Source organism: Labeo rohita, chromosome 4 (assembly GCF_022985175.1).
Source record: "Labeo rohita strain BAU-BD-2019 chromosome 4, IGBB_LRoh.1.0, whole genome shotgun sequence".
NCBI lineage: Eukaryota > Metazoa > Chordata > Actinopteri > Cypriniformes > Cyprinidae > Labeo > Labeo rohita.
In genome coordinates, this window is record NC_066872.1 from 27,075,657 (window position 1) to 27,101,227 (window position 25,571).

At 35.0% G+C, this 25,571-nt stretch overlaps 3 protein-coding genes across 3 annotated transcripts in view; 1 reads left to right on the forward strand and 2 right to left on the reverse strand.

Moving 5' to 3' along the window:
* Window positions 1-4,577, reverse strand: part of lhfpl3 (LHFPL tetraspan subfamily member 3) — a 64,348-nt gene extending 59,771 nt beyond the window's left edge. Inside the window, exon 1 of the mRNA XM_051107604.1 lies at window positions 1,705-4,577. Coding sequence (XP_050963561.1) covers window positions 1,705-2,131 — 427 coding nt within the window. The 5' untranslated portion in view covers window positions 2,132-4,577. The remainder of the gene's footprint in view (window positions 1-1,704) is intronic.
* A 99-nt stretch (window positions 4,578-4,676) lies between these two features.
* Window positions 4,677-15,752, forward strand: orc5 (origin recognition complex, subunit 5). The gene is made up of 15 exons (XM_051107603.1): window positions 4,677-4,826; window positions 5,079-5,195; window positions 6,204-6,296; window positions 6,931-7,116; window positions 7,644-7,718; window positions 7,943-8,054; window positions 8,383-8,513; window positions 8,713-8,761; window positions 11,036-11,126; window positions 11,233-11,285; window positions 12,453-12,565; window positions 12,697-12,744; window positions 12,850-12,960; window positions 13,573-13,685; window positions 15,406-15,752. The coding sequence occupies exons 2-15, from the start codon at window positions 5,082-5,084 to the stop codon at window positions 15,449-15,451; spliced, it is 1,335 nt and encodes a 444-aa protein (XP_050963560.1). The 5' UTR covers window positions 4,677-4,826; window positions 5,079-5,081; the 3' UTR covers window positions 15,452-15,752.
* Window positions 15,753-18,624: 2,872 nt separating this feature from the next.
* guca1a (guanylate cyclase activator 1A) lies at window positions 18,625-24,176 on the reverse strand. The gene is made up of 4 exons (XM_051107605.1): window positions 23,883-24,176; window positions 20,296-20,445; window positions 20,129-20,222; window positions 18,625-20,026 (listed from the first exon to the last, which is right to left on the reverse strand). The coding sequence occupies exons 1-4, from the start codon at window positions 24,078-24,080 to the stop codon at window positions 19,899-19,901; spliced, it is 570 nt and encodes a 189-aa protein (XP_050963562.1). The 5' UTR covers window positions 24,081-24,176; the 3' UTR covers window positions 18,625-19,898.
* Window positions 24,177-25,571: the final 1,395 nt, after the last annotated feature.

Here is a 25,571-nt window from a genome sequence, read left to right on the forward strand (position 1 = left end):
ACTCATGCAGTCCTTTGAAGCCAAAGCCTTCAGATGAAAGCAATGTGTGTCTCATCATAGATTCTGCTCCTATTAAATGCAAGCCTTCAGAACACAACACAACCAAACCAAACTCTCAGAGGCCATTAAACAACATGAAATTACTACTAGAAGCATACATCAAAAATATTAAGGACACGTTCAGCATTGGTCAGCTGGGGAAAAATAAACTGACTAAGCCTATCTGCAGTTGTTTTTGTCTTTGCAGAAGAAAAAAAAGACATGTCCAGTGCTCAAGCTCATTTTCTCATCTTCTCATCATGCTCATGTGTTTAATTTAAGGATAACAAAGTGGTACGCATGATTTATTTATATATATAATCTTGTCCACTGTGGATTCATTGAATGGCTAGCGGGTCTAATTTATAAAGTGTTTTTCTACTAGCATCACATTTGGGGGATGCACCAAAAAGACTACTTAATAGTGATCAAATGAATGGCAATGTAAACTAAGTGTTCATTACAGAGTATTTTAATGAATAGTTTAAATTTTTGATAGAAACTGTTTATTTGTCTAATTAAAAAATATCTATAATAATAATAATAATAAATTAAGTGTATCTAAAACATATACATTGAGATCCAAACACATGAGAATTAAAAATGTGAGGTTTATATGTAAAAAAATTTAATTAGAGCAGACATTGTTAGACTTCTACTAAAAATCCTTGTATTTAGAATCTGAATGTGTACATTACTGTTTAAAAGTGTATTTATTTGATCAAAGTACAGTAAAACAGTAGTAAATAATAGTGAAATGTTATTTCAGTTTTTTTGTATTATTATTTTTTTGTTTTAAATTAAATATTATAATTATAATACATATTTCTTTTCTATTTTAATATATTTTATAGTGTAATTTATTCCTGTGAGGCAAAGCTGAATTTTTAGCAGCAATTAATCCATTATTTAGTGTCACATGATGTATCAGAAATGATTTTAATATAATACTTTGGTGCTCAAAAAAATAGATTGAGACTGGATTTATGTTCTGTCTGGATTCAGTCCAGATTTAGGTCCTTTTTGGATTGAGATGCTATTTGGATTGATACTGGTCAGATCTGGATGAAATCTAGATTTAGGTTGTATCTGGATTCAATTTGGACTTAGATACGCAATGCGTTCGAAATACACCTAGGTCCTTTATGGATTCAGTCTGAATTCACATCTGGATGTAGTCTGGATTCAGGTCCTTTATGAACTGAGTCTTGATTCAGATTCATATATATATATATATATATATATATATATATACATATACTGACACTGAACTCAGTCTTGATTCAGTCTTGATTCAGATTCTTATATATATATATATATATATATATATGACACTTTTGATCACTTAATGTATCCTAAAACTATTCACTTCCTAAAAATAATAGCAATAATACATAAATCAATAAATGAATAGATTGACCCCAAACTACTATGATAATACTATCTTTTTCTTTTTTTTTCATGGTGCCATGACAAATTTATAAAAATATTTGAATGTGCCAACTGCAAACATTATACGATATGCCAGTATGCATCTGTGTGTGTTTGGACATCACAGATTGTCTTTCTGACTTCCAGGCTTTCATATCACACTCCTGGCTCTTGGTTACTCGTACATCTGTAGTCACTGGGAAACCTCCAAATGATGCACAGTCACTCACTCACCTGCTGCCAGCTGCATCCACCCGCAGATCTTATACACAGTGGCTGTACTGCAGAAGAAGAAGAAGGCGAAGCAGCCGATGCAGGAGAGGACCAACACCATGGACATACCAATGAAGAAGGACGCAGCTTTGAAGGCGCTAGACGGGATGGAGCCAAACTCTGTGAAGCTCCCCTGGCACTTCAGGTCCCGGGACATTCCGCTCCCTATGCAGTAGTGAAAGAGGCCGAAGTAGCCGGCCTGTGGCGTGTCCATGCCGTCCCCGATCCAGTAGGGCTGAACGAAACATACCACGTTGACAATGGCGAAGAGGATGGTGAAGATGGCCCACAGGACCCCGATGGCACGAGAGTTCCTGACATAGTTGGTCTGGTAGATCTTGGCTGCCTCAGTGGCTGGGAGCATCGTTGCAGGTGTCCCAGGGATCATAGATGGATTCAGTACTTCTTATGGATTCAAATAGGACTCAGGTCCTCTATAGATTCAACCTTAACTAGGTTCTCTCTATATTTAGTTTGGATTCAGTTCTCAGGCGCTCTCTGGCTTCAACCTGGATATGGAGATCCTATCTGGACTGAAATCTAGATTTAGATTTTATCCGGATTCAGTTTGGACTATGTTGGATTTGAACTGCACTCAGTCCAATCTGAATTTGAGATCCTATCTGAATTGAATCTGAATTCTGGTCTGATCTGGACTGAATCTAGATTTAGGTCCTATCTGGATTCAGTTTGAACTATGGTGGATTTGAACTGCACTCAATCTGATTTTAAGATCCTGTCTGAATTGAGTCTGAATTCTGGTTTGATCTGGAATTAATCTAGATTTAGGTTCTATCGAATTCTGCTTAGATTCAGGTCCTGTCTGGATTCAGTCCAGATTTAGTTCCTTTTTGGATTCAGATCCTATTTGGATTGACGCTGAATTCTGGTTAGATCTGTCTAGATTTAGGTCCTTTATGAACTCAATCTGGATTCAGATCCTATCTAGATTAAGACTGGGTTCAGGTCTTATTTGGATTCAGTCTAGATTTAGTTCCTTTATAAACTCAGTCTGGAATTAGTCTAGATTTAGGTTCTTTATAAATTCAGTCTAGATTCATATCCTATCTAGATTGAGACTGGATTCAGGTCAAATTTAAATCCTTTTTGGATTCAGTACTATTTGGATTGATACTGGTCAGATCTGGATGAAATCTAGATTTAGGTTGTATCTGGATTCAATCGATTCGTTTGAAATGCACTCAGGTCTTTTATGGATTCAGTCTGAATTCACACCTGGATTTAGTCTTGATTCAGGTCCTTTTTGGATTCCGTCTAGATTTAATCCTTTATGAACAGTCTTGATTCAGATCTTATCAAGATTGAGACAGGGTTAAAGGTCCTATCGGGATTCAGTCTAGATTTAATCCTTTATGAACAGTCTTGATTCAGATCTTATCAAGATTGAGACTGGGTTCAGGTCCTATCTGGATTCAGTCTAGATTTAATCCTTTGTGAACAGTCTTGATTCAGATCTTATCAAGATTGAGACTGGGTTAAAGGTCCTATCTGGATTCAGTCTAGATTTAATCCTTTGTGAACAGTCTTGATTCAGATCTTATCAAGATTGAGACTGGGTTCAGGTCCTATCTGGCTTCAGTCTAGATTTAGATCCTTTATGAACTCAGTTTTGATTCAGATCCTATCACGATTAAGACTGGATCAGGTCCTATCTGGATTCAATCTAGATTTAGGTCCTTTATGAACTCAGTCTGGATTCAGATCCTATCTAGACTGAGACTGGATTCAGTTCCTGACTAGATTGCGTCCGGAATCAGATCCTGTCTGGGTTGAATTTACTTTTACGAATTCAGCCCAGACTCAGTCCACTCTGCATTAGTTTAGACTTCGGTCCTGTGCGGATTCAATCCGGACTCGGTCCTCTCCGGATGTTGCCTGGGGTGCCACCTAAACTCGAGTACAGCCAGAACAGCTCACAGATGTCGCGACAGACTAAGCAGTTTTAGTGCCAGATGTCACAGTGATTCGTTCAGCGTGGATGTGGCAGTCTGTCCGTGACTCCAATGATGTTCTCTTCCAGCTCTCTTCTCATTCAGCCTCTATGCATCCGCATCATTCAGCCAAGCAATCTCATTAAGGTGAATAATCACACTTGGGACAGCAAAAATAATGACTAAACTCTTACGAAGAAGACGCATTCCAGTGCATCAGAGATAATATTCCCAACGGAAATGTCAGTATGAATACTTAATGATGACCCGAATAAATTAATAATACGAAGATGGTTTGCGAATACCCAAACCTTCAGAGATTCAAGACGTTGATCTATTCAAACATACACTTATATAAACAATAATCTACCTCATACAGTCCAAAGGGTTGTTTCCGTGAGGCATGAAGGACTTTCCGTGATAAATCGAAAAAGCCGTTTAACAGAAATAACGGATGCTCGGATGACGACACTTGCACTGCATCATATTTTGCGTGTCCATTCTTCTCAGATTTACACGCACAGACAGTTCAGTTGCAATACGCAAATGTCGCTCTCCTCTCGGTTACTGGCTTAACGGCGTACCGCTGCTCCATCCGATTTAATCCTGTGCGCACATCTCAGAGCAATAAAACACATTACACCTGACCACAGTGATATCGCCTGTAAATAAACGCTGGGATGAGATTCATGCCGAGCGTGTAGATCTCAATGAGACGCGCTCGCAGGGATGGAGAGCGCAGATTTCTGGCACACCCGAATATTCAGTCTGCGTCTGTCACTCCCGTCCGCATAGCAGATGAAGAGACGCTTGCATGCCTGTAGAATAAATTTATTCCCTATAATTATATATCTAAATTCACCTGTGTCTCTTTTGACTTTCAGGCTCACGGTAATAGGGAGTCTAGGTTTTAAACGTTTAAAAATTAAATTCGAGAGTGTTGGGATTTAAAACGCTAAGAACTACAAATCCCAGTGCCGTGTAGGGAAGTGACGCAGATCTTGTGACGCCATTCGCGAACCGCGCGGGAAACTGATGTGAAGTTTATGCTGCGGGGAAGGAGCTCTATACCTCAAAAGCTGACAAAATAAAACCATTTGCTTCTCATGATAAACATCTGCTAAAGAATAGGTATTTATAATACTTGTTTTGAACAGTTTCTTTTGGAAAGTGACGTTTAAGGAAGCGGTTTGTGGTTTTGAACATGTAAATATTATTCACAATGTGTTCGTGCATATGTTTATGCATCAAGTTTAAAGACCCATGCGTTGTGCGTCGTTACGTTACAAGCACGTTTCGCTTTTGAACCGTTTCTGTAGCTAAAAACTACAACGCAGTTGTTTTTTTAACATTACCCTAATACATATGTTTTATTATGGTCAGAGAATGTCTGTAACACTGCAGTGTCCCGGTTATCCTGAGGACACACTGCGCTCTTTGGCTGACAGGCTGCCATGCAGAGAGACACAGCTGACGTCACTGCTGTCACTCATGGGACAGGTGAGTTAAATATCTCTGTTTTTATTCTATTTGAATCTATTTGTTTTTATTTTATTTATTTAGTTATATTTATTTTTTATTTAAAAGATAGGTACATGGTTATATTGTTTATGTACTTATTATTCAATAAAAAAATACATTTAAATTATGGGCACCACTGTATATGGACTACTAAAAAGAAGCATCTTCCAAATTTGCGTGATATTGTGAGACTGATATTGCAGGCCAAGTTTTCAGCATCATTACTCCAGTCTTCAGTGTCACATGATCCTTCAGAAATCATTCTAATATGCTGATTTCCTGTTCAAGAAATATTTATTATTAGTAGTATTATTAATATTTAAAACAGTTAAGTGCATTTTGTTTTCAGGATCCTCTGATGAATAGAAAGATCCAAAGATAAGCATTTATCTGAAATAAAAAGCTTTTGTAACATTATACACTTATACATAATACCATTCAAAAGCTTGGAGTCAGTATGTATTTTTAGTTTGAATTTTGTGAGGAAAGAAATTTTAGAAATTAATACTTTTATTTAGCAAGGATGCTTTAAATAACTCGAAAGTGATGATAAAGACATTTATAGTGTTACAAAAGATTTCTATTTCAGATAAATGCTGTACTTCTGAACTTTCTACTTATCAAAGCAACTTGAAAAAAATCTACTTAGCTGGAAATAATAATAATAAATGTTTTTCTGAGCAGCAGATCAGAAAATTAAAATGATTTTTGAAGGATCATCATGGAGTAATGATGCTAAAAATTCAGTTTTGAAATCACAGGAATAAATTACATTTTAAAATATATTTAAATAGAAAACAGTTATTTTAAATAGTAAAAATATTTCAAATTTTTACTGTTTTTGTGGTACTTTGGATCAAATAAATGCAGGCTTGGTGAGCACAAGAAACTCCTTTAAAAACATTATAAATCCTACTGTTCAAAAAATATTATGTATTAAAAATGTCTGTTGTTAATGTGAACTTTGGTTTCTCTATCTGTTAACAGCCAGATCAATACAGTTATCCTTCAATCTTCATTTATGGCCACAGAGCAACAGGAAAGAGTCATGTGGTGCTCTCCATCATGAAAGATCTGGAGGTAAGTCATGAGTATATGGAAAGGTGTTGTTTATAAAACCTTTAAAAGTGTTCATTTATGGAATACTCTACACAACTTTGCCCCAATTTAGAGTTTAAAGGGGTCAACACTAGTTGCTGAAAGTCAGAACCACTCTGCAAATTTTGTTCATTTAGACAGGTTTCACTGAAAGTTTCATACTGAATGATAGGCGCAGATTGTTTTTTTAGCTCCAGACTATGAATCTGTCCAGTCTGAGGAAATCAAACACATATTATTAAACATGTATTAAACATTTATTTTCATTTGTCTTATGACTTCTAGAAATGAAGCACGTTTGTGCATGAGTTCGGAACAACTTGTAAGTCTGGTAGTGTGTGAATCTTTAGTCATGTAGTGTATGTAGTGTTTTCTCTGTAACTATTTACAAAGTAGGCAAGTGCATGATGCCTAGAGTTTTAAAAGTCTTGTAGCGCATTCCAGGCTAGTTGCTTGTAAGTTGTTTGTAAGTAAAGGTTCCAGCTTGAATTCAGGTTTCTTCAGAAGAATTATTACTATAATAAGTGTATTGAAAGTTGCTTTGAGCAAAAGTGTGTACTAAATGTGAAATAAGTCAAAGACATTGACTGTTGTTTTGTTTGTGTGTGTGTTTCAGCTCCCCCATGCATCAGTGGACTGTGTAGAGTGTGTGTCCAGTGGGCATCTCTTTTACCAGGTGTTGTCTGCCTTTTTTGGGCCTGATGCTGCAGCATTGCTTCCCCGTTGCCCATCTCTGTCAGATTTTGTGCGGCTGTACAAACAGATGAGCTCCAACTCACCTGCCTCTCAAACACGCTATATAGTGAGTTTATATGTGACCCTGGACCACAAAACCAGTCATAAGTAGCACGGGTATATTTGTAGCAATAGTCAACAATACATTTTACGGGTCAAAATTAGAGATTTTTCTTTTTTTTGCCAGAAATCATTAGGATATTAAGTAAAGATCATGTTCCATGAAGATATTTTGTAAATTTCCTACTTTAAATATATCAAAACTTAACTTTTGATTAGTAATATGCATTGCTAAGAACTGGGATTTTCTCAATATTTAGATTTTTTTGCACCCTCAGATTCCAGATTTTCAATTAGTTGTATCTCGGCCAAATATTGTCCTATCCTAACAACAATGGAAAACTTGTTTTTCAGCTTTCAGATGATGTATAAATCTCAAAATGATATGTAAATTAAAAACAAATGACCCTGTATGATTGGTTCTGTGGTATATATTATATGTTGTATAATATTGCATTATGTCTGTGCCTTTAGGCATTTATAAAAGATGTGCATTAATGTGACATAAGGTTATGTGACATAATGTTCCGGTAGATTCTGGACAGAGCTGAACGCATGAGAGATATGGATTTCAGCCTTCTTCCTGCTCTTCTGCGCCTACAGGAACTGGTATGTGCTCAGTTTAACTAATTTTTCACTGCATCAGATAGAATACCTGCCCTTTATATGGTCTGATGTCTGATAAGCAAAATCTCTCATCTTTATTCTTCTTTATCTGACCTCTGGTGGAGACTTGAGACTTTTATGGAGACTTTACTTGTTAATAGACATTGTTGTACATTGGAGAAGAGCTGTCTATAGATTTAACTGAACATTTTCACACCCTTTGGCAGGTAAATGATAATGTGACGGTCATCTTGCTCAGCGAAATTGTGTGGGAAAAGTTTCGGCCCAACACCGGCTGCTTCGAACCTCTGCTTTTTAATTTTCCAGACTACAGTAAAGGTAAGAGGGGAAAATAAAGAGCTTTTTATTTATTATATAATTGCAGCACAAACTGACCAGTGAGGTCATGTAATTTGTCAATATCCCAATATCCCTGTTTTATATAACAATGATTATTCTGCTGGAAGCGTCACATTTGTGATGAGATTAAAATTCCAGTGCATTTGTCATCACTTTTAGGCTTTTTAAAGTGTTTTTGTGCTTTTTGAACATACAATAACACAATCACAAAATAAGAGGCTCTCACCTGAGGTGAGCGTTAATCCCGGGTCAAAAGGGGTCTGGGATATTTGAATGCATGCATGATCCTTTTTTTCTGGTCCCTCAGCGGAGCTCGTGCAGATTCTGTCTCAGGATCATCACCCATCCTACACTCCTGAGCTCTACGCTTCCTACATAAACATCCTGCTGGGGGTCTTCTTCTCAGTATGCAGAGATCTAAGAGAGCTCAGGCACCTGGTGAGATCATACTTGCCTTTAAACTATTTAAGTCTACAGGAACAAACAGCAGTTATTTTGTAGCTGTTTTTTATGATGTAGCAGATGCTCATGCACCAGTAAAAAGTGTTTTTTCATTGTGCAAAATGACACAATATTTTAAGTGTTGCTAAAATGCTACATATACTAAAATATACTGTTTAAAATTTAATTTTAACAGGCTGTCCTGAATTTCGCAAAGTTCTGTGAACCCCTGGAGAAAGGAGAAGGTAAAATATTCATACACATCTGAGTGATACTTACATTTAGACATAGTATAACCAGAAATGTAAATTCTATAATCTGTTTACCCTCATGCTGTCTGAAATCTGTATTTTTCTTTTTATGTTGAACAAAGAGGTCCGTTAGTTCACCCAAAATTGTAATTTTGCTTAAAATGTACCTGATAAATTGAAGCGTTTGTTTCTACACTAGAACGTATTTGGAGAAATTTAGCATTACATCAGTTGCTCACCAGTTTGATCCACTGCAGTGAATGGGTGCTGTCAGAATGAGAATCCAAACAGCTGATAAAAATGTCACAATAATCCACAAGTAATTGACCTTACACCAGTCCAACTAGCATCTTGTGAGGTCAGAAGGTGTTATTTAAGAAACAAATGCAGCAGTAAGGCATTTTAACTTCTGGTTAAAATACCAGTTCATAATACATAATAATAATAATAATAATGCATAATAATAATAAAAATAAAACGAAACCGCACGTCTGTGTCATTCATTCAAACGGAGACAAGCAGAACACGCAGGATTCATATTTAAATGATATTTTTGCTTCTTAATATTTACAGATACTAGTACACATTGCGATTTGATTTAAGTGTAAATGTAACTCTTGTTCCAATGACAAAGTCTCTCCCCTGTTGTCATCTCGCATCAGAATTGAAGATAAAACATGATGGATTTGTTTATTACAAACCCACAGTCTTTCACTTCACAAGACTTTAATTGATGAACTGGGCCAGTTGCATAAACGTAGCCTCTGTGTTAAGACAGTGTCTTAATCAGTCTTATTTTCTGGATTCAGCTTAGACTAATCTACATTTTTATGTAACTGAATTCAAAAAAACATGTGCAATCTTAAAGAAAAAATTAGCTGACTAACTTTTAAGACTAGTCTTTACCTTTTATGCAACTGGCCACTGGAGATGTGTGGATTACTTGTGGATTATTGTGATGTTTTTATCAGCTGTTTGGACTATCGTTCTGATGGCACCCATTCACTGCAGAGGACCAATTGGTGAGGAAGCAACGTAATGCTACATTTCTCTGTATCGGTTCTGATGAGGAAACAAATTAATTTATGTCTTGGAAGGGTAAATACATTTTCAGCTAATTTAATTTTTTGGGCTAAACTGTTCCTTTAAAGTAGTCCATCAGATTTCCTGACCCAAATGCCATTTTGTGTGAGGGACCCTATGAAATCCGTTTGATTTTTTCCCAAATTCCGTTTTATTTTTTTCCAAATTCCGTTTTTTTCATTTAAAAGTTTTCTTCTTCTTTTTAATAGTTAAATTATATTATGTTAATCATACAGCATGTCTAATTAATTAAAATCATGAAACATCTTTCAATTTCTTAACGTTTTAACAAAAATTGCCTTGTGAATTCTTTTTTCCTCCTCAGGAATTTTGTGTTGTATTAAAAATTTCTGTTTATCAAATGAAGGCATAAAACATTATTTTCATTTATCTGTTAATTATTGAGAATTAAACCAACTTTTTTTTGGCAAACAAAGGGGATTTACTATTAAAATGAAAACTGTTATGACTGTTAAAACTGAAATTTTGTGTGGTTTTTCCTTAAAAATTTAGTGTTTTTTTTTTTTATTTTAGTAGTAGTATTAGTAGTAGTAGTAGTAGTATGTACATTCTACTAAACAATAGTAATATATTTTGGCACAATGTCTTCATGGACTTGATGGGTTGTTGAGAATACCTTTACATTTCTGTGTTTATATGATATGATGCTAGTTTTACTCAAATAAAACGGTAAAGCGTTCATGAAGTGACTCTCAGAGCAGTTCTTGGGATGTTCATGTATTTATGTCCTCATTTAGTGAAAACGAAAACGCTGAAAACACTACAAGCATCACAAGCGATTCAGTATGTGTATAGTAAACAAAACCGCACGTCTGTGTCATTCATTCAAACGGAGACAAGCAGAACACGCAGGATTCATATTTAAATGATATTTTTGCTTCTTAATATTTACAGATACTAGTACACATTGCGATTTGATTAAGGTGTTATGACCTACTTTTGATTAATTCATCCAAACTTTGACAAATTCTGTGATGTTCTGTGTTATACAGTAAATTCCATTTTTATTTTCCGTTCACGTTTTATGCATCGTGGAAACATAGATCCCTAGACACACCAAATGTGAAGCCTTGACAATTTTTGAGCGACCTGTCACTTTAAATATATTAAGCTCCTTCTTTCAGTATAGCAGTGATGAAACTAATCTTTTCTTGCTTCATTCAGCCAGAGAGAGTGATATTCACAAGTTATGGAAAAACATTGAGCCCCATCTGCAGCGAGCCATGCAGACGGTTTACCTCAGAGAGGTGTCCAGGTTAGTGCTGTGTGATTTCTGAAGAGTGCCCACGTTTGAGATTGTGCTTAAGTTGTGTGTCACATCAGTCACTGAGCGTTTGTGTGTTTTGGTCTACTGATTTCAGCATGCAATGGGAGCAGCAGCAGATGGACGAGAAGGAGGCCACGACCCTCAGAGGTACACAGACAGACACACACACTCTGCATGCTCAGACAGGCCAGCAGAGGCCCCAGTTATGCCCTCACAGACCATCTGCTGGCATTGCATAGAGCTGCTAAAAATTGGGTCCAGTGCTTTTCAAGGATAGACTGCCAAGTTTTCTACTTATATCATCCCTCTGACCACACATTAGCTGATGGGCTGCCCAGATGAGTCATATATCACAATAATTTGACAGTGGTGTGTTTGTTAAGGCCAGTATCATCATCATTGTTGTTAATATTATAATACTAAAGGTTAGGGATTTGAACAACCCTACTCTTATGAAAAATAAGTGCTTAATTGTATCTCAAAACTTAACGGTATGTAAAAAAAACTTTATTTGCTGATAATGTAATAAGTACTTTTTTGTTTTATTACACTTAATTACACTTAAATACTCTTAAAGTGCACTTTGTAATACTGTAAAATGATAAAAAGGACATTGCCAAATAGTAAAATGATACTAACTTAAAATAACTAATAAATAATACTTATAATAACTGTCATATTATTCTATTCATTTTCATCTTTACAAATATATTTAAGTACATTTCATACAGATTTTAATAGAAATGACACTAAAGTATATTTAGTTGTAGCGTTGATGCTTGTCAGTTCTGCAATACACTTTCCCGTATTTCAAAGACAGTAGAATTATAAAATTCTATGTAGAGATATACTTATGTCCTACTTAGGTGGGTCAAAAAGCACTTTAAAGTTGCATTTGAAATGAATTTGAACTATTATACATTTTAATTAAATTTTAAATAATGCAAATGAGCATCACATTGAATGTACATTCATAGTATATGCAAAGTATATTATTTCTGTAATAAGTAATTACAATAAAGTATGCTAAAGTGTACTTTTTCACTGGAGTGATAATCAGTTAATTGATACTCCATAATACTTAAAGCATTAACTAAAATTAAAAATTAAACTGTAATGTTGTTACTGCAGGTTTTTTGAAATAGATATACATCTACTTATACATTTCTTAATTTATATATAAAAAAAACATTTGGATAATAGCAAACAGAATCTGTTTTTAACTTTGTTTTAATCTGTGTCTTTGTCTCTACCACTGGAAAGCTATTTTCTTTGCAAATATTAGCCAGTAAGATTTTTTTTCTCTTCTTGTAGGTTTATCAGCACATGCTCACATAGAGCTGCCGTATTACTCCAAATTTCTGCTGATTGCTGCGTACCTTGCGTCATTTAACCCTGCTCGCACCGACCGCCGCTTCTTCCTCAAGGTGAATTAGAGCATTCTGATCTTCTCTTTATTTTCCACACACTTTTTTTTAGCCCCTATGAGATCTTATCGAATCATAAATGCATCTTTATGAATAATATGATCACTCAAAAAGGCTTGTCTTTGCTTCAGAGTCACGGGAAAATAAGAAAAACTAATTTCTTGAAGAAACATGAGAAGGTGAGAAGTTGCTTCTGTTGCTTAATGTTCATCACTGTTCCTCCTGCAGGTTTATTAACATCATCTATCTTTTTTTTTCTCTCCAATTTTGTCTTTTTGCTGCAGACTAGTAACCATCTGTTGGGACCGAAGCCTTTTCCTCTCGACAGACTGTTGGCCATATTCTACAGTGTGGTTGATAGCAGAGTTGCACCTACAGCCAGTATCTTCTCACAGGTGATTGAATTGATCAAATGATGAGGTTTGGCAAATAATTATGTGTCAGATAATAACAGACCATGCCATTCATTAATTAGCTAATTCAAGGTAATAAGAAATGATTAATGTACAGTGTGGCAGCACAAGCAACTCTTGGAGTCATTTTGGACACTGGGTGGCAGTGTTTCATCTTTTTGTATTTTTTAATAAGTGATCAAAATGCTGTAATTTTCCTAGATAAATTAGCAGTGTGTTTTAATTAACCTAATTATCCATTTAAAATTGTGACTTTAAAAATATATAACATGTTGAATCTTAAAGAATATTTTTTTTGTGTGCTGTAAAATATTTCATACGTTAGATATTGCTGTTTATAAGTGGTTGTGTAATTTAAAACTTGTTTGAAAGCAAACATAATAACCTTATTTGTTTTCCTAAGGTTAACTGCCTGTGTGACTCATTGTGACATTTACGTTTTAATAACTTTTCTAATAGTTTCCTTTGGAACACAAATTGGAAGCCCAGAAAGCTTGAATAACCCATTGAACTTACACCAAATATTATGTCATTTTGTTAAATAAATATTATAATTGAAAAAAATATATATATTGTTTGCATTCTGTCTTACAGATTTCGTCTCTAGTTACTCTGCAGCTTCTCTCTCAGGTGGGGCATGATGATCAGCTGGACTCACCCAAATACAAATGTGCAGTTTCACTGGACTTCATTATTGCAATCTCCAGGTGTGTCACATTGTCAGACCTGTTCTTGATCAATCACAAGGTCAGGCAAGAAAGATCACTGTTTACACCTGGTAGCAACTTGCATCTTCTGTACCTGTACTAAAGTTAATAGGTGGTAAAGATACGTACAAGCAGTATTAATTAAGATATTAGGAGGGTTGAGTATCGAAAATCGATTCCAATTCCAGAATCGGGTACTTGAGGTCAGGAATCGGATTCTTCTTGTAAAATTAAAATTTCGATTCCGCCTATCGATTCCTATATGCGGTTCTTTTTTTTCATCTTTGAGGAGCCGACGTAGCGATCTGCCAGGACTTTGCTCGCTAATCTATGTGCTCGAAAGTATGGCTACACTTGTGATCAGAAGTCGAAAAAGCAAAGTAGCCTGTAATATTTGTGATAAGCTGAACATGTTGCAATAGATGCGTCGCCACCAATATAACAAAGCAATTTAATTTAACAGATTGTTAAAGATCACAAACACGATTCAAATACCAATGTGATTCTGTTTCTAAATTACACTGATTCATCTGTTTGATTTCTCTTAACCTTTCTTCCGTGCAGCGAACAATCATACTAGTGTGATTTGAACATTCAAATCTGCGTTCGTGCTGCTGCTGACCTAAAGAGAGCCACTGTCATGTATATGAATGAAATGGTTTCACAGTCTTTTCAACCACACGCTTCATTATTTCCATGTTACAAACATTCAAATAATTACAAAAGTGCTGTGATAAATGTTCATAGTCTGGATATAAACTCTGGTAATCATCCTTTTGAAAGTTAATTTGACCTTTCAAATAATGTTAAAGATTTATCGATTACGTTATGCCAGTAGATGGTGAAAGGGGGCTGTTAATAATGTATTTGTCTTTGATCATTCATTCAAAAACACTGATTCATCCAGTAATGAACCAAGTAAATCTTGAGTGAATCACTGAATCATTATATTCAATTTTAAATTAGGCCTACATGTGATTTTGTTTTGTTGGTCTAATGTTTTTTTTCTTCAGAATCATAAGAGAACCACAACTTCCATTTAAAAAAACAACAACAACAACCCAATTTATCCAGAATCACACAGCTCTATTTTGCAAACAGCTCTTAAGTGAGTGTTTTTATGTAGCCTGTTGATTTTTGTTCATGGTATTCAGCTGCAACTAAATGTTTAGCAAAAAAAGAAACAGAATAAATATGCTTGATATCATCTTTTATTCACATTGGAATCAAAACTGGAAATTGAAAAGAATCGGAATCGATAAGCGGAATTGGAATTGATAATATTCTAATGATACCCAACCTAAGATATTAGCCTAATATTGCATCTCCCTCACCAGAAATGATAAAAACAAACACGAATGTTGGCAAGATTCTTGCCCTGGAAATCCTACTTCAGGTTGGCCAACTATAAACGGCTTTTGTTCTTCAGACAGTTTTTTCCACTCTTCTTTTTGATTTGTTTTAACTTTTGGCAGTCTGTAGTACTCCAAATGTTGTTCCTGGTCTGACCAATTAATACAGCCCAAAACATGACACTAATTGACCTTTTTCAGCAGTGATAATCAGCACAATATGCAAGTTTCTTTCGGTTCAGTGGTATTGTTTATGTTTACGTTCCGTGCTGCCAATATGGCTGATTGATGATGTGTAGTGAGAACACATTATAGTTTGGTTGTGTGCTAGTCTAGCTTGTTGACTGTTCATGTGTTTTTCATTCTAGAACCGTAGGCTTCGATGTGGTGAAGTATCTGTACGACTTCCTGTGATCATCTTGCGGTGGATATGAAGCAGGCATCCAATCGGACAAAACATTACTTGGAAATATGGATGTGAAAGGACTGCACAATAAATGATGTTACAGGAGCTTCCTGCATTTATTAGTCCAGTCACATGTCACCATGGGAAAATACTCACAGTTTATACAAGAGACTCAAAGGGAGTTTTGATGGGTTTGGTGTGTTAATGTGTGACACAGCTTAATATTGGTCTAATAAATACTGTATAGTTTGTTATAATAATGGGTCCTGTTTACTTTTCATACTGTATTATTAGTTTTTAGTGAAACTGGTTTATTTAGCAGCCATTGCTCACTGATAAATAGAAAGTTCCAAAGAACAACATTTTCTCTATATAGTGGACTTCAATGGGGATCAACAGGTTGAAATCCAAATTGCAGTTTCAATGCAGCTTCAAAGATCTCTACACAATCCCAGCCGAGGAATAAGTGTCTTATCTAGTGAAACGATTTGTCGTTTTATATAAAACAAAAAGTTATAAACTTTTTAACCACAAATGCATGTCTTGCACTAGCTCAACTTCACACATTACATAATCACGTTGGAAAGGTCATGTGTGACATAGGCGGAAGTTCCATCCCAGTGTTTACAAAAGGAATGTGCAAAGAAAGTCAAACGCCCAAAAAAAGGTAAAACAACAATGTTGGACAATTTTAAAGTTGGAGTAAAAAATGAGATGGAGTTTTTGCCCTACAGTACATAGTACATAGACAAAGAACTATAATCGCATGCAAACTTTCCAACATGAGAAACGCATGCATAGTGCAGCATTCAGTTGAAAAGTCTATATATGTATATATATTTTAAGAAAATTGCAGATCGTTTCACTTGACAAGACCCTTATTCCTCACCTGGTATCATGTAGAGCTCTTTGAAGCTGCATTGAAACTGCAATTTGAACCTATGGATCCTCATTAAAATCCATTATATGGAGAAAAATCCTGGAGTGTTTTCCTCAAAAACCTTCATTTCTTTTCGACTGAAGAAAGAAAGACATGAACTTGGATGTCATGGTGGTAAGTACATTATCAGGAAATTGTAATTCTGGAAGTGAACTAGCCCTTTAAACAAGCTTTACTACTAACTCTCTGTACTAAATAATAATTCATTTATGTGTATTAGGCTTTATTCCCATGTGCAGATGTTCATGCAGTGTTTTTGCAGCAAGATGGCTCATGTCTGGCATAAACTCTCCCAGGCTTCATGGTAATACCACAGTTCCTTCAACCACATTTAAACGAGTGAGATATCTATATTACAAATATGTTTTGTGTTATTTAGATCCTTTGTAGAAGAGTAGCTCAGCTCAGAGGACTGACCTCCTTATCCTTTTGCAACAAGATGGCAAAGCTGGCATGAATACCAATCACCCTTTCAGACGCAGACAAACACAACCCAGAAAGACGACTAAATGAGGATCAGGGAGAAAGGAACTGTGTGCAGTGGCGTGTAAGTGATTAATTGTAATTTGGCTTTATAGTATTGCGGTCTGTTAATTCAGCTTTTCAGAGGTTACCGATGCTGCGTCTGACTCACAAGGTCTCCATGGTAATAGATTGGGGTTGTCATAGAAACTGAGGGACCACAGTTAAAACGGCTCCAAATGTGACTCATGTGTTCTCACACGCTGACGTAGTTTTAATAGAAGACGGGGGCTACAGACACAAGGGCAAAGGGTCATTTTGGTGTCGGCGGTTAATTAATACAAGCATGAACTTACACCAGTGTCAATTATGTTTTAATGTTCAAATGGAAGCACAAGCAGTTCATTAAGAAGCTACAAGTAAGTCCTGTAGTCCAACAGAAGGCACACTTGTCTATGCAAATGCATAACATAACATGCAATAGTAATAAATATAGTATGCAAATATCTATAAAGAAGTAAACATGACCTGACACCTTGAGTTTGACACGCAGTGGAATGCTTAATCGAAGACTGTTTTAACAGATGTGTATTCTTGTAATTATTTAAACTCAGCCATTTAAGTCTTTTTTTTTTATCAACCTTATATTAAAGCAACACTATGTAACTTTTGGCAGTAAACAGAACCGTACACATCCTGCGAAAGAGCTACTTCTAATAAATTTAATGGTATTTTGTACTACTATTGTATTTTTTCACGCCGTGCCGCTCGCGTCCAGTGTAGACACAGTGCTATGTCTATGGCGATTCACACAGGTATGTGTTACTCCGCAGCGGTGAGGACGACCCAACCAGGCTACAATAGTCCAAATATACACTGCTCCCCAAAATTTGGAAACGCCCTAGAAAAGTGGCGTTTTGGACAATATTGGCATGAATCCTTTTTAATTTTGCACTGAAAAGGGACAACACAAACTACGAAAACATATTTTATTACATAAACAGTTTATACATAGAAAAAACGTACATTTTCGATTCATCACAATAACCACCATTAGCAGCTATTACAGCTCTGCATAATCTGGGCCTAAATTCATTATATTCTAAATTTAATTGGCAATCAATTGTTGAAGGTATTATAGTGTGCTGACCCAAAAATGTTTTAAAAACCTGTGCCAAGCTTAAACCAGTAACCAGGCATCACAGCTGGCAAAGGGGCATGTCTGACTTTGACATGTATATGTTGCCATTATTATGTAGTCAAAATGAGAATTATTATTGCTGGTCTTCAATGATAATGTCAGGTTACTTTAATGTATTTGCACCAAAAAATGATAAGGATTTATGCTGATATCGTCCAAAACCACACTTTGCCAGGGGTGTTTCCAAACTTTTGGAGGGCAGTGTAAGCACTTATTATAAGTGTACCATAGTGATTCAGGATAAGACAAAAACGTGGTTTGGAAGATGAATGTATGATGTACTCGCTCATTATATACATTTTGTAAATTTGTAAATTTTGTAAAACAGAAAAAGTTACATAGTGCTGCTTTAACCAAGTCACTAAATCAGACTGGAGAATCATTTAAAATGCTGTTAAAAAAGGTGAAATTCCTAAAAATGGTGATCGTTTACAGTAGCAAAAATATACACCTTCCATTTGATTAATTAAAATATTTTTTAAAAAGTTGGACAAACACTGTTGGTCAAAAGGTTATTTATTTATTTATTTTGCAAGGACACATTAAATTAATCCAAAGTTACAGTTAAGACTTTTCAATTGTTACAAAAGGTTTCAAAAGGAGCCTGAAGTAACGGTTGCTGAAAATTCAGTTTTGACATAACAGGAATAAGTTACATTTTAAAATATATTCAAACAGAAAACAGTTATTATAAATTGCAATAGTATTTCACAATACAATATTACTGTTTTTAATGTATTTATATTTATCCAGGTATGCAGGCTTGAGGGCCCCAAACTTTTGAACAAATGTGTTTAACCACTTAAATTGCCCCTATTATGCCATATCCGGTATTGCTTTTCATGCAGTGTACAATGTAGCTATAAGAACGTAAGTCAAAAGTGCACGATAAATAAAGTTATTGTCTCTCAAAATAAAGAATTGACTCTACAGCCTGAACAAGTCGTTAGTAATTCGAATCCCACTTCCGTGATATTTGCATAATTCCCGCCTATGTTCTACATTGGTAGGCCACAAACAATTTGCCCCCGCCCACAAATCCATCATTTTACTGACGACTGCTTCTCTAATCTCAGGAGTTCAACATGGGATTCACAAAAATGCTTGCTCTTGAAAAATGACTGTGTACCCAGTTTATTTGAATGAGCTGGCTCCACTGAATTACAACCTTTAAGTATGAAAAATAATAGATATTTAGGTTTGATATTTTCTATCAAACTATGACAATGGCCGTATCGTTTCTGACACGTAGACCAGTCACAACAGACTGGGTCATCTGACCAATCAGACCACAGTAGGCTCACGGAAAGGAGTCGTTTAGAGACTGAATCTTTGAACTGCTTCAAACGAATCGTTTGAGAATTGCTGGGAAAATTGATTTTAAATGCATATTTTGAGAAAACAAAAGCGTTTTTTGAGCTTGCACGCTTGTAAATCTATTGTAGGAGACTCCCAAAACAATATTAGGAACCTTAAAGATGGCAAATATTTATAAAAGTCTTTCTCTGAGGCATAAAGCAATACGTAAATATAAATTTAAAAAAAGTTAGTTTTGTTAGTAATAAAGTAACAAAAATAAATCTCTATAAATGGACGTCCACATCATACTGATTCTTTCCCCAAGAAACCTCTTTCTGCTTAGCAGGAAGGTTGTTTTTGGAAAACAGTCAGTTTATTAGATGTGGGATGTCCCACACCAGTTTCATCTCTTGGCCCCTTTAGCTCAAGTCTCTGTTTGAAGTGATTGTGCTTTAAAGTGCTTTCAGAATTAGATCGTTTAATAAGTGAGTGTTGCTCTTGTTTTCTGATCAAGAGAACCATAAGTGGCATATATGAATATGGAACATGTCTCTTAGACGCTGTGCCTTCGGTTATGGATCATGGCCACAATGTGCGAAAGGTCTAAGCTCTTCATCATCACCTCCATAAAGTCTTCATCGCTACGTGCCCCTGCTACAAACTCCTCCAGTGACAGCTCCCCTGTAGAATGGAGAACAATTAGCAATTATAAACAGGCAAAGCATACGCTTTGAAAAGTTTGAATATGTCTCAAGATTGGAGTCCTATTTCAGTTACACTCACCATCTCCATTGACGTCGATCCTATCAAACACTCGGTTTGTAAACTCCTCAGGGCTCAGTTCCTGCGACTCACTTCCATTGATGGCACGAATGGCCTAACGTAAAAGAAACCGGGTTTACATTTCTTCTCAGAGCTATATAGTGCAGTACTAATGTTATGTTTTCTACCTTTATAATATTCAGGAGCTCATGTCTGTCTATGCAGCCGTTGCCGTCAACATCATAAAGTCTGAAATACCAGCGCAGTTTGTGCTCCATCTTGCCTCTCATTACAAGACTGAGAGCCGCCACATACTCCATGAAATCTATGTAACCATCCTGCAAAAGAGACAAAGAAACATAATTGAGATCATTGTGACTGATGCAATACACTTCATATATACTGTTTATATCTGATCTGTTTGTTTGCTTTATAGCTTAAAAATTTTCATAATCAAAGATTATGTGGTAAGTTTGCTGAAAGAGAAATGGCCTTTAAGATTAAGATATTTTAGGTATGTAATGAATCCTAAAGTGGCCGGATGTCTTTGTTCTCTTTTTTTTTTAGCTGATGGAGGTGTTCAGGATCACGATTGGGATGATGAGGGTGCCCTCTGGAGGATTACTGCCAGTTCCAAGGTCTGCGTCTGAGACACAGACACCAGCCGCTTGTTGCAGACATAATCCTCAGGTCAACATACTTTCCTCCAAATGTCACCTTTCTTTTGTGAGACTGATTCCAGCTGTCTAGGTCAGTGTCGGGGAGAAAGGTCATGGGAAATGCTTGGGCGTTAATGTGGGTATATATTGTGTTAGTAGTGAAAATTTAACATTAGTAAAGATGTATCTGATTTTCAAGATTAAAAAAAAAATTTATATTTATATTTTTTTTAGCATCATTACTTCAGTCTTCAGTGTCACATGATCATTCAGAAATTATTCTAATATGCTGATTTATTATTAATGTTGAAAAGTTGTGCTGCTTAATATTTTGTTGGAACCTGTGATGCGTCAGGATTCTTCAATAAATAAAAAGTTATAAAGAACAGCGTTTATTTTAAAATAAATATCTTTTGTAACAATATAATTGACTACCATCTAAAAGTTTGTGATCAGTAAGTTTTTATTCTTTCTTTTTTTAAGAAATTAATACTTATTTTCAGCAAGGATGTGTTAAATTGATAATAAGTGATAGCATAGATTTATATTGTTAGAAAAGATTTCTGATTTGAATAAATGTTGTTCTTTTTAACTTTATATTCATCAAAGAATCCTGAAAAAAGAATCACAGGGTACAAAAAAAAAATGTTAAACAGCATAGCAGTTTCCAACATTGATAATAAAAGTAATAAATCATCATATTAGAATGATTTCTGAAGGATCATGTGACACTGAAGACTGAAGTAATGATGCTGAAAATTCAGCTTTGCATCACAGGAATAAATTCTATTTTAAAATATATTAAACTAGACACCTATTACTTTAAACTGTAATAATATTTCACATTATTACTGTTTTTTCTGTATTTTTGATCAAGTAAATGCAGCCTTGATGCACATGAGAGAAGATATTTCTATAATGTAGACCTCAATACTATCGGAGCAAATTTGTGCCACTTATTGATAATTTGAGAATTTGCTAAATTAATTATATGATACATTAGAAAATGTGTAATCATGGATTATTTCAAAATGCAAAAATGATTCGAAAACCATTAAAATAATGCACTTTAACAATTTAGGATTTACAATAAAGATGTCAATGTCACAATGCCAGATTTAACAAAATAACCACTGTTACACAATTTGCAGTTTGAAAGCAATGTGAAAACTGACATCCAGAAATAATAACAATAGTAAACTTTATCAAATAGATCCTACAACAGTATAAAACACTAACTGATTAGAAGCCAGAGCTTAATTTACACCAGTTATTACCAACTGGGTTATCATTTCCTTCTTAGTTTGTCTTTTTATCTAATTTTCTATTATCAATTTCCCTGATCAAGGAGGGAGGCACAATAGTTAAGTGAAGTGGAGTGATTTAGCTTGATTATGCGTATTGACTTTAACACAATAATGACATACTTATCAAATCTCAAAATTAAGCTGAGCATATTTTTAATGCATACCGTCGCCTTAGAATTATAATGTTCTATCAGTATTCTGAGCACTTTTGAGATATTGAGCTTCAAAGAAAAATGTCAGATAGAACCTTATAATTCTAAGGTGACGATACTGGGAATCTTGTATCAAATGCTTATATCGAGATAGCATCATAAAGCTTAAAACCTCACTGGGACCCAATAACGAAAACATGTTTTGGCTTTGAGAAATAAAGCAGTTGTTACTGCATGTGAATGGGATTGGGTTCTGTAATGCAATCTCAACAATCTGTAAATCTTAATCTCATAGATAAGCTCATTATTCATTGTATTAACACGAGTCACTGTAAATAAAAGCTGACATGACGTGCCATATATAGCACGATAAATATAGAGCCAGACAACACGTTAAGAATGATCTGAGCTTTGCTCGGATATGATTTAATGAATAACAACCTCACGTGTGCTGACCTGTGTACAGTGATCAGAAAATATGGGTTTATATACACACTACTGTTCAAAAGTTTGGTTTAAAATATCTTACTGTGCACCAAGATTGCATTTATTTTAAGATATAATAATCAGTAATATAATGAAATGCATTTAGAATAATGTGAATTTAAATTTAAAATATTTTACAGTTTATTCCTGTGATGCAAAGTTATTTTCAGCAGCCATTAGTCCAGTTTTCAGTCACATGATCCTTCGGAAATCATTCTAATGTCCAGATTTTGATTTAAAAAAAAAAATATAAAAATCTTATAAATGTTGAAAACAGTTGCGTTGCTTAATATTTTTGTGGAAATTGTGACACTTTTTTCTCAAGATTCCTTGATGATTAGAAACAGCAACACTTATGTGAAATAGAAATCAGTCTTTTTGATCAATTAATGCATCCTTGCTGGATAAAAATATTAGGAAACGCTACAATAAGGTGTCATTTGTTAACATTAGTTAATGTATTAATTAACATTAATAAACAATACATTTATTACACTGTTTATTAATCTTTGTTAATGTTAGTTAATAAAATAGTCTTTATTGTTAATGTTAGTTTACAGTGCATTAACTAATGTTAACAAACACAACTTGTGATTTTAATGCATTAGCAAATGCTGAAATGAATATTAACTCATAAATGCTGCATAATTATTGTTCGTTCTTTGTTCATTTTAATTAATGTAGTTAACTAATGTTAACTAGTGAAGCTTATTGTAAAGCGACCATATATTAAAGTTTTTTTGTTGTTGTTGTTTTTTTTTTTTTAAATATGTTGACCCCAAACTTTTAAACAGTATTAACCAATGTGACAATTTTGAGCTTATCAGCTTTGGTTGATAGCTATATACTATATACTAGCTATCAGCCAAAGCTGATAAGCTCAAAATCGTTGCATTGGTTAATTTTTAGACTGATATATTGATCTATGACTGCTATCGAAAGAAATTGGAATAATTTATTCTAAAAAAAAAAGAATGAGAATCAGCATAAATCAGTCTGACATCAACACACAGTTTCAAGACTGATGTAACAGAATGCAATACGTCTCAAAATCTGCATATTATAACCAGCATTTTAATAAAAACTGAAACTATGCTGAAACTGTCTTTTGAAAGCAGAAAGTTTTCAAAGGCATCTTTAGCCAGTTACTATCCACTTGTTTTACACTCACCTTGTTCATGTCAAATGTGCGAAACATCTGCTCGATGTAGGCATTTGCCTCTGGATCCAGACCTCTGAGCCCGAAGAACTGTTTGAACTCATGCAGCGTGAGCTGACCAGATGGACACTCAGTCATGAACTTCTTATACCACAGATGCATTTCAACGGCCTGCAGGTCGTCCACGGTGCTGCCGTTTGAATTCCCCATCGCTGAATTAAGAACTGATTTTTTTGGCGAGCAAGACAGGAGCTAGTTTGTCAGGAAGCCCAACTGGTCTGCTGTGCAGGCGAGCGTTTCGCTTCTCACAGACACACAACACTGGGACCTGAGAGAGGTGGGCACCCTCGGGAGGCTTTTGTACTGGCCTAGGATCAGACACGCCCCACCAACTCCATCTTATTGATATTAACTGCGACTAATCCAGCTCAATGTGTATGTGAGGCTTAAGGATGACCATGGCTGGGATGGCCATTGGTAATTACATGTGAGATTGGGGACATGCATGTGATAGTCTGCGAACAGATGCAACTGCATCAGCATTTTTCTGCTATATTTATTTTCAAACTGTCAGCTGATAAATATTCATATTAATACATGTTAGTAGCCATGTCACAATTTTGAGTCATCATCATATGCCAAGATAACAAGCTTCAGCAGATATATTTTTCATACAATTTCATACAGGCCTTTACAATTATGTATCGATATTCACAATCTTGCTAATGATTCCATATAATGCACAGCCTCCACGGTTTTCACATGAAAAAACATTTTTCAGTTAGCATTTGATTGTCAAATTACACACATCACATCCATATTACATAGGTTTATAAATTATTCAACAATAATATTAATAGTTGATACCATTCAAAAGCTCACATGTCACGGGAATGAAATGCATCCTTCATCACAAGAAATTAAGCTTATTAAAACATTCAGAGATCCAAAATGCTTTGCATTTCTCTTTTCTCAGGCTTAAACTAAGTAAGATCTGTTCAGTCTTTTCTGGAAAGTTTCTAAAAATGCATTTTGTTGAGCACGACAGTAGTTTGTTCTCAGAACACGGTGTTTTAAAATTAGGTATTAAGATGAGTATTGATATCAAACATGTAAAAACTTACATGTGAATCCAGAGAGTTCTGTTACAGAGAAATGTTAACACTTTAATAGTCAATATAGATGATATTCAAAACTTTTGTTCCTAATATGGGGCACTGGCACATACAGTCACACTTTGCACATAGGAAAACTTAAATGGACCTTTTTTTTCAGACTGTGATGGCATGTTTCTGTAGTTACTCCCATCATAAATCAGCTATTTTTTTTTATATTTAAGTTTTTTAACAAATTTATTGTAATCTACATTATAACACTACTCTTTAAGTCATATAACTTTTGCATTAAATTATTTAAAATAATCAAAAATAGCTGTGAGGTTGTTAATTGATCTCTATCTTTTTTCCTCTTTTGGAAAATTATGGAAATCCTATTGTGAATCCTATTGTCTCCTATTCACCACTGTAGAAGCTTACCAAACTCAGTTATTGTCATTAGCTTATGAAACCATAATGTGCGGTTTATCATTAGATAAACTAATACTAAAAAGTAAAGCATCATATATATGACATACTGAATATTTGCTCCAACCACAGACATTAAATAAAATAAAGTAGGTAAAATATACATACAGTTGAGGTC

Bases quoted from the DNA above. Each gene is read 5' to 3' on its own strand.
- orc5 (XM_051107603.1), top strand. From the start codon at position 5,082: ATGTCTGTAACACTGCAGTGTCCCGGTTATCCTGAGGACACACTGCGC. The intron at 8,514-8,712 runs GTGAGATCATAC...TAATTTTAACAG, and splicing joins TAAGAGAGCTCAGGCACCTG to GCTGTCCTGAATTTCGCAAA. The intron at 12,961-13,572 runs GTGATTGAATTG...TCTGTCTTACAG, and splicing joins CAGCCAGTATCTTCTCACAG to ATTTCGTCTCTAGTTACTCT.
- guca1a (XM_051107605.1), bottom strand. From the start codon at position 24,080: ATGGGGAATTCAAACGGCAGCACCGTGGACGACCTGCAGGCCGTTGAA. The intron at 20,446-23,882 runs GTGAGTGTAAAA...TCTCTTTTGCAG, and splicing joins GCACATTTGACATGAACAAG to GATGGTTACATAGATTTCAT. The intron at 20,027-20,128 runs GTGAGTGTAACT...TCCATTCTACAG, and splicing joins GATCGACGTCAATGGAGATG to GGGAGCTGTCACTGGAGGAG.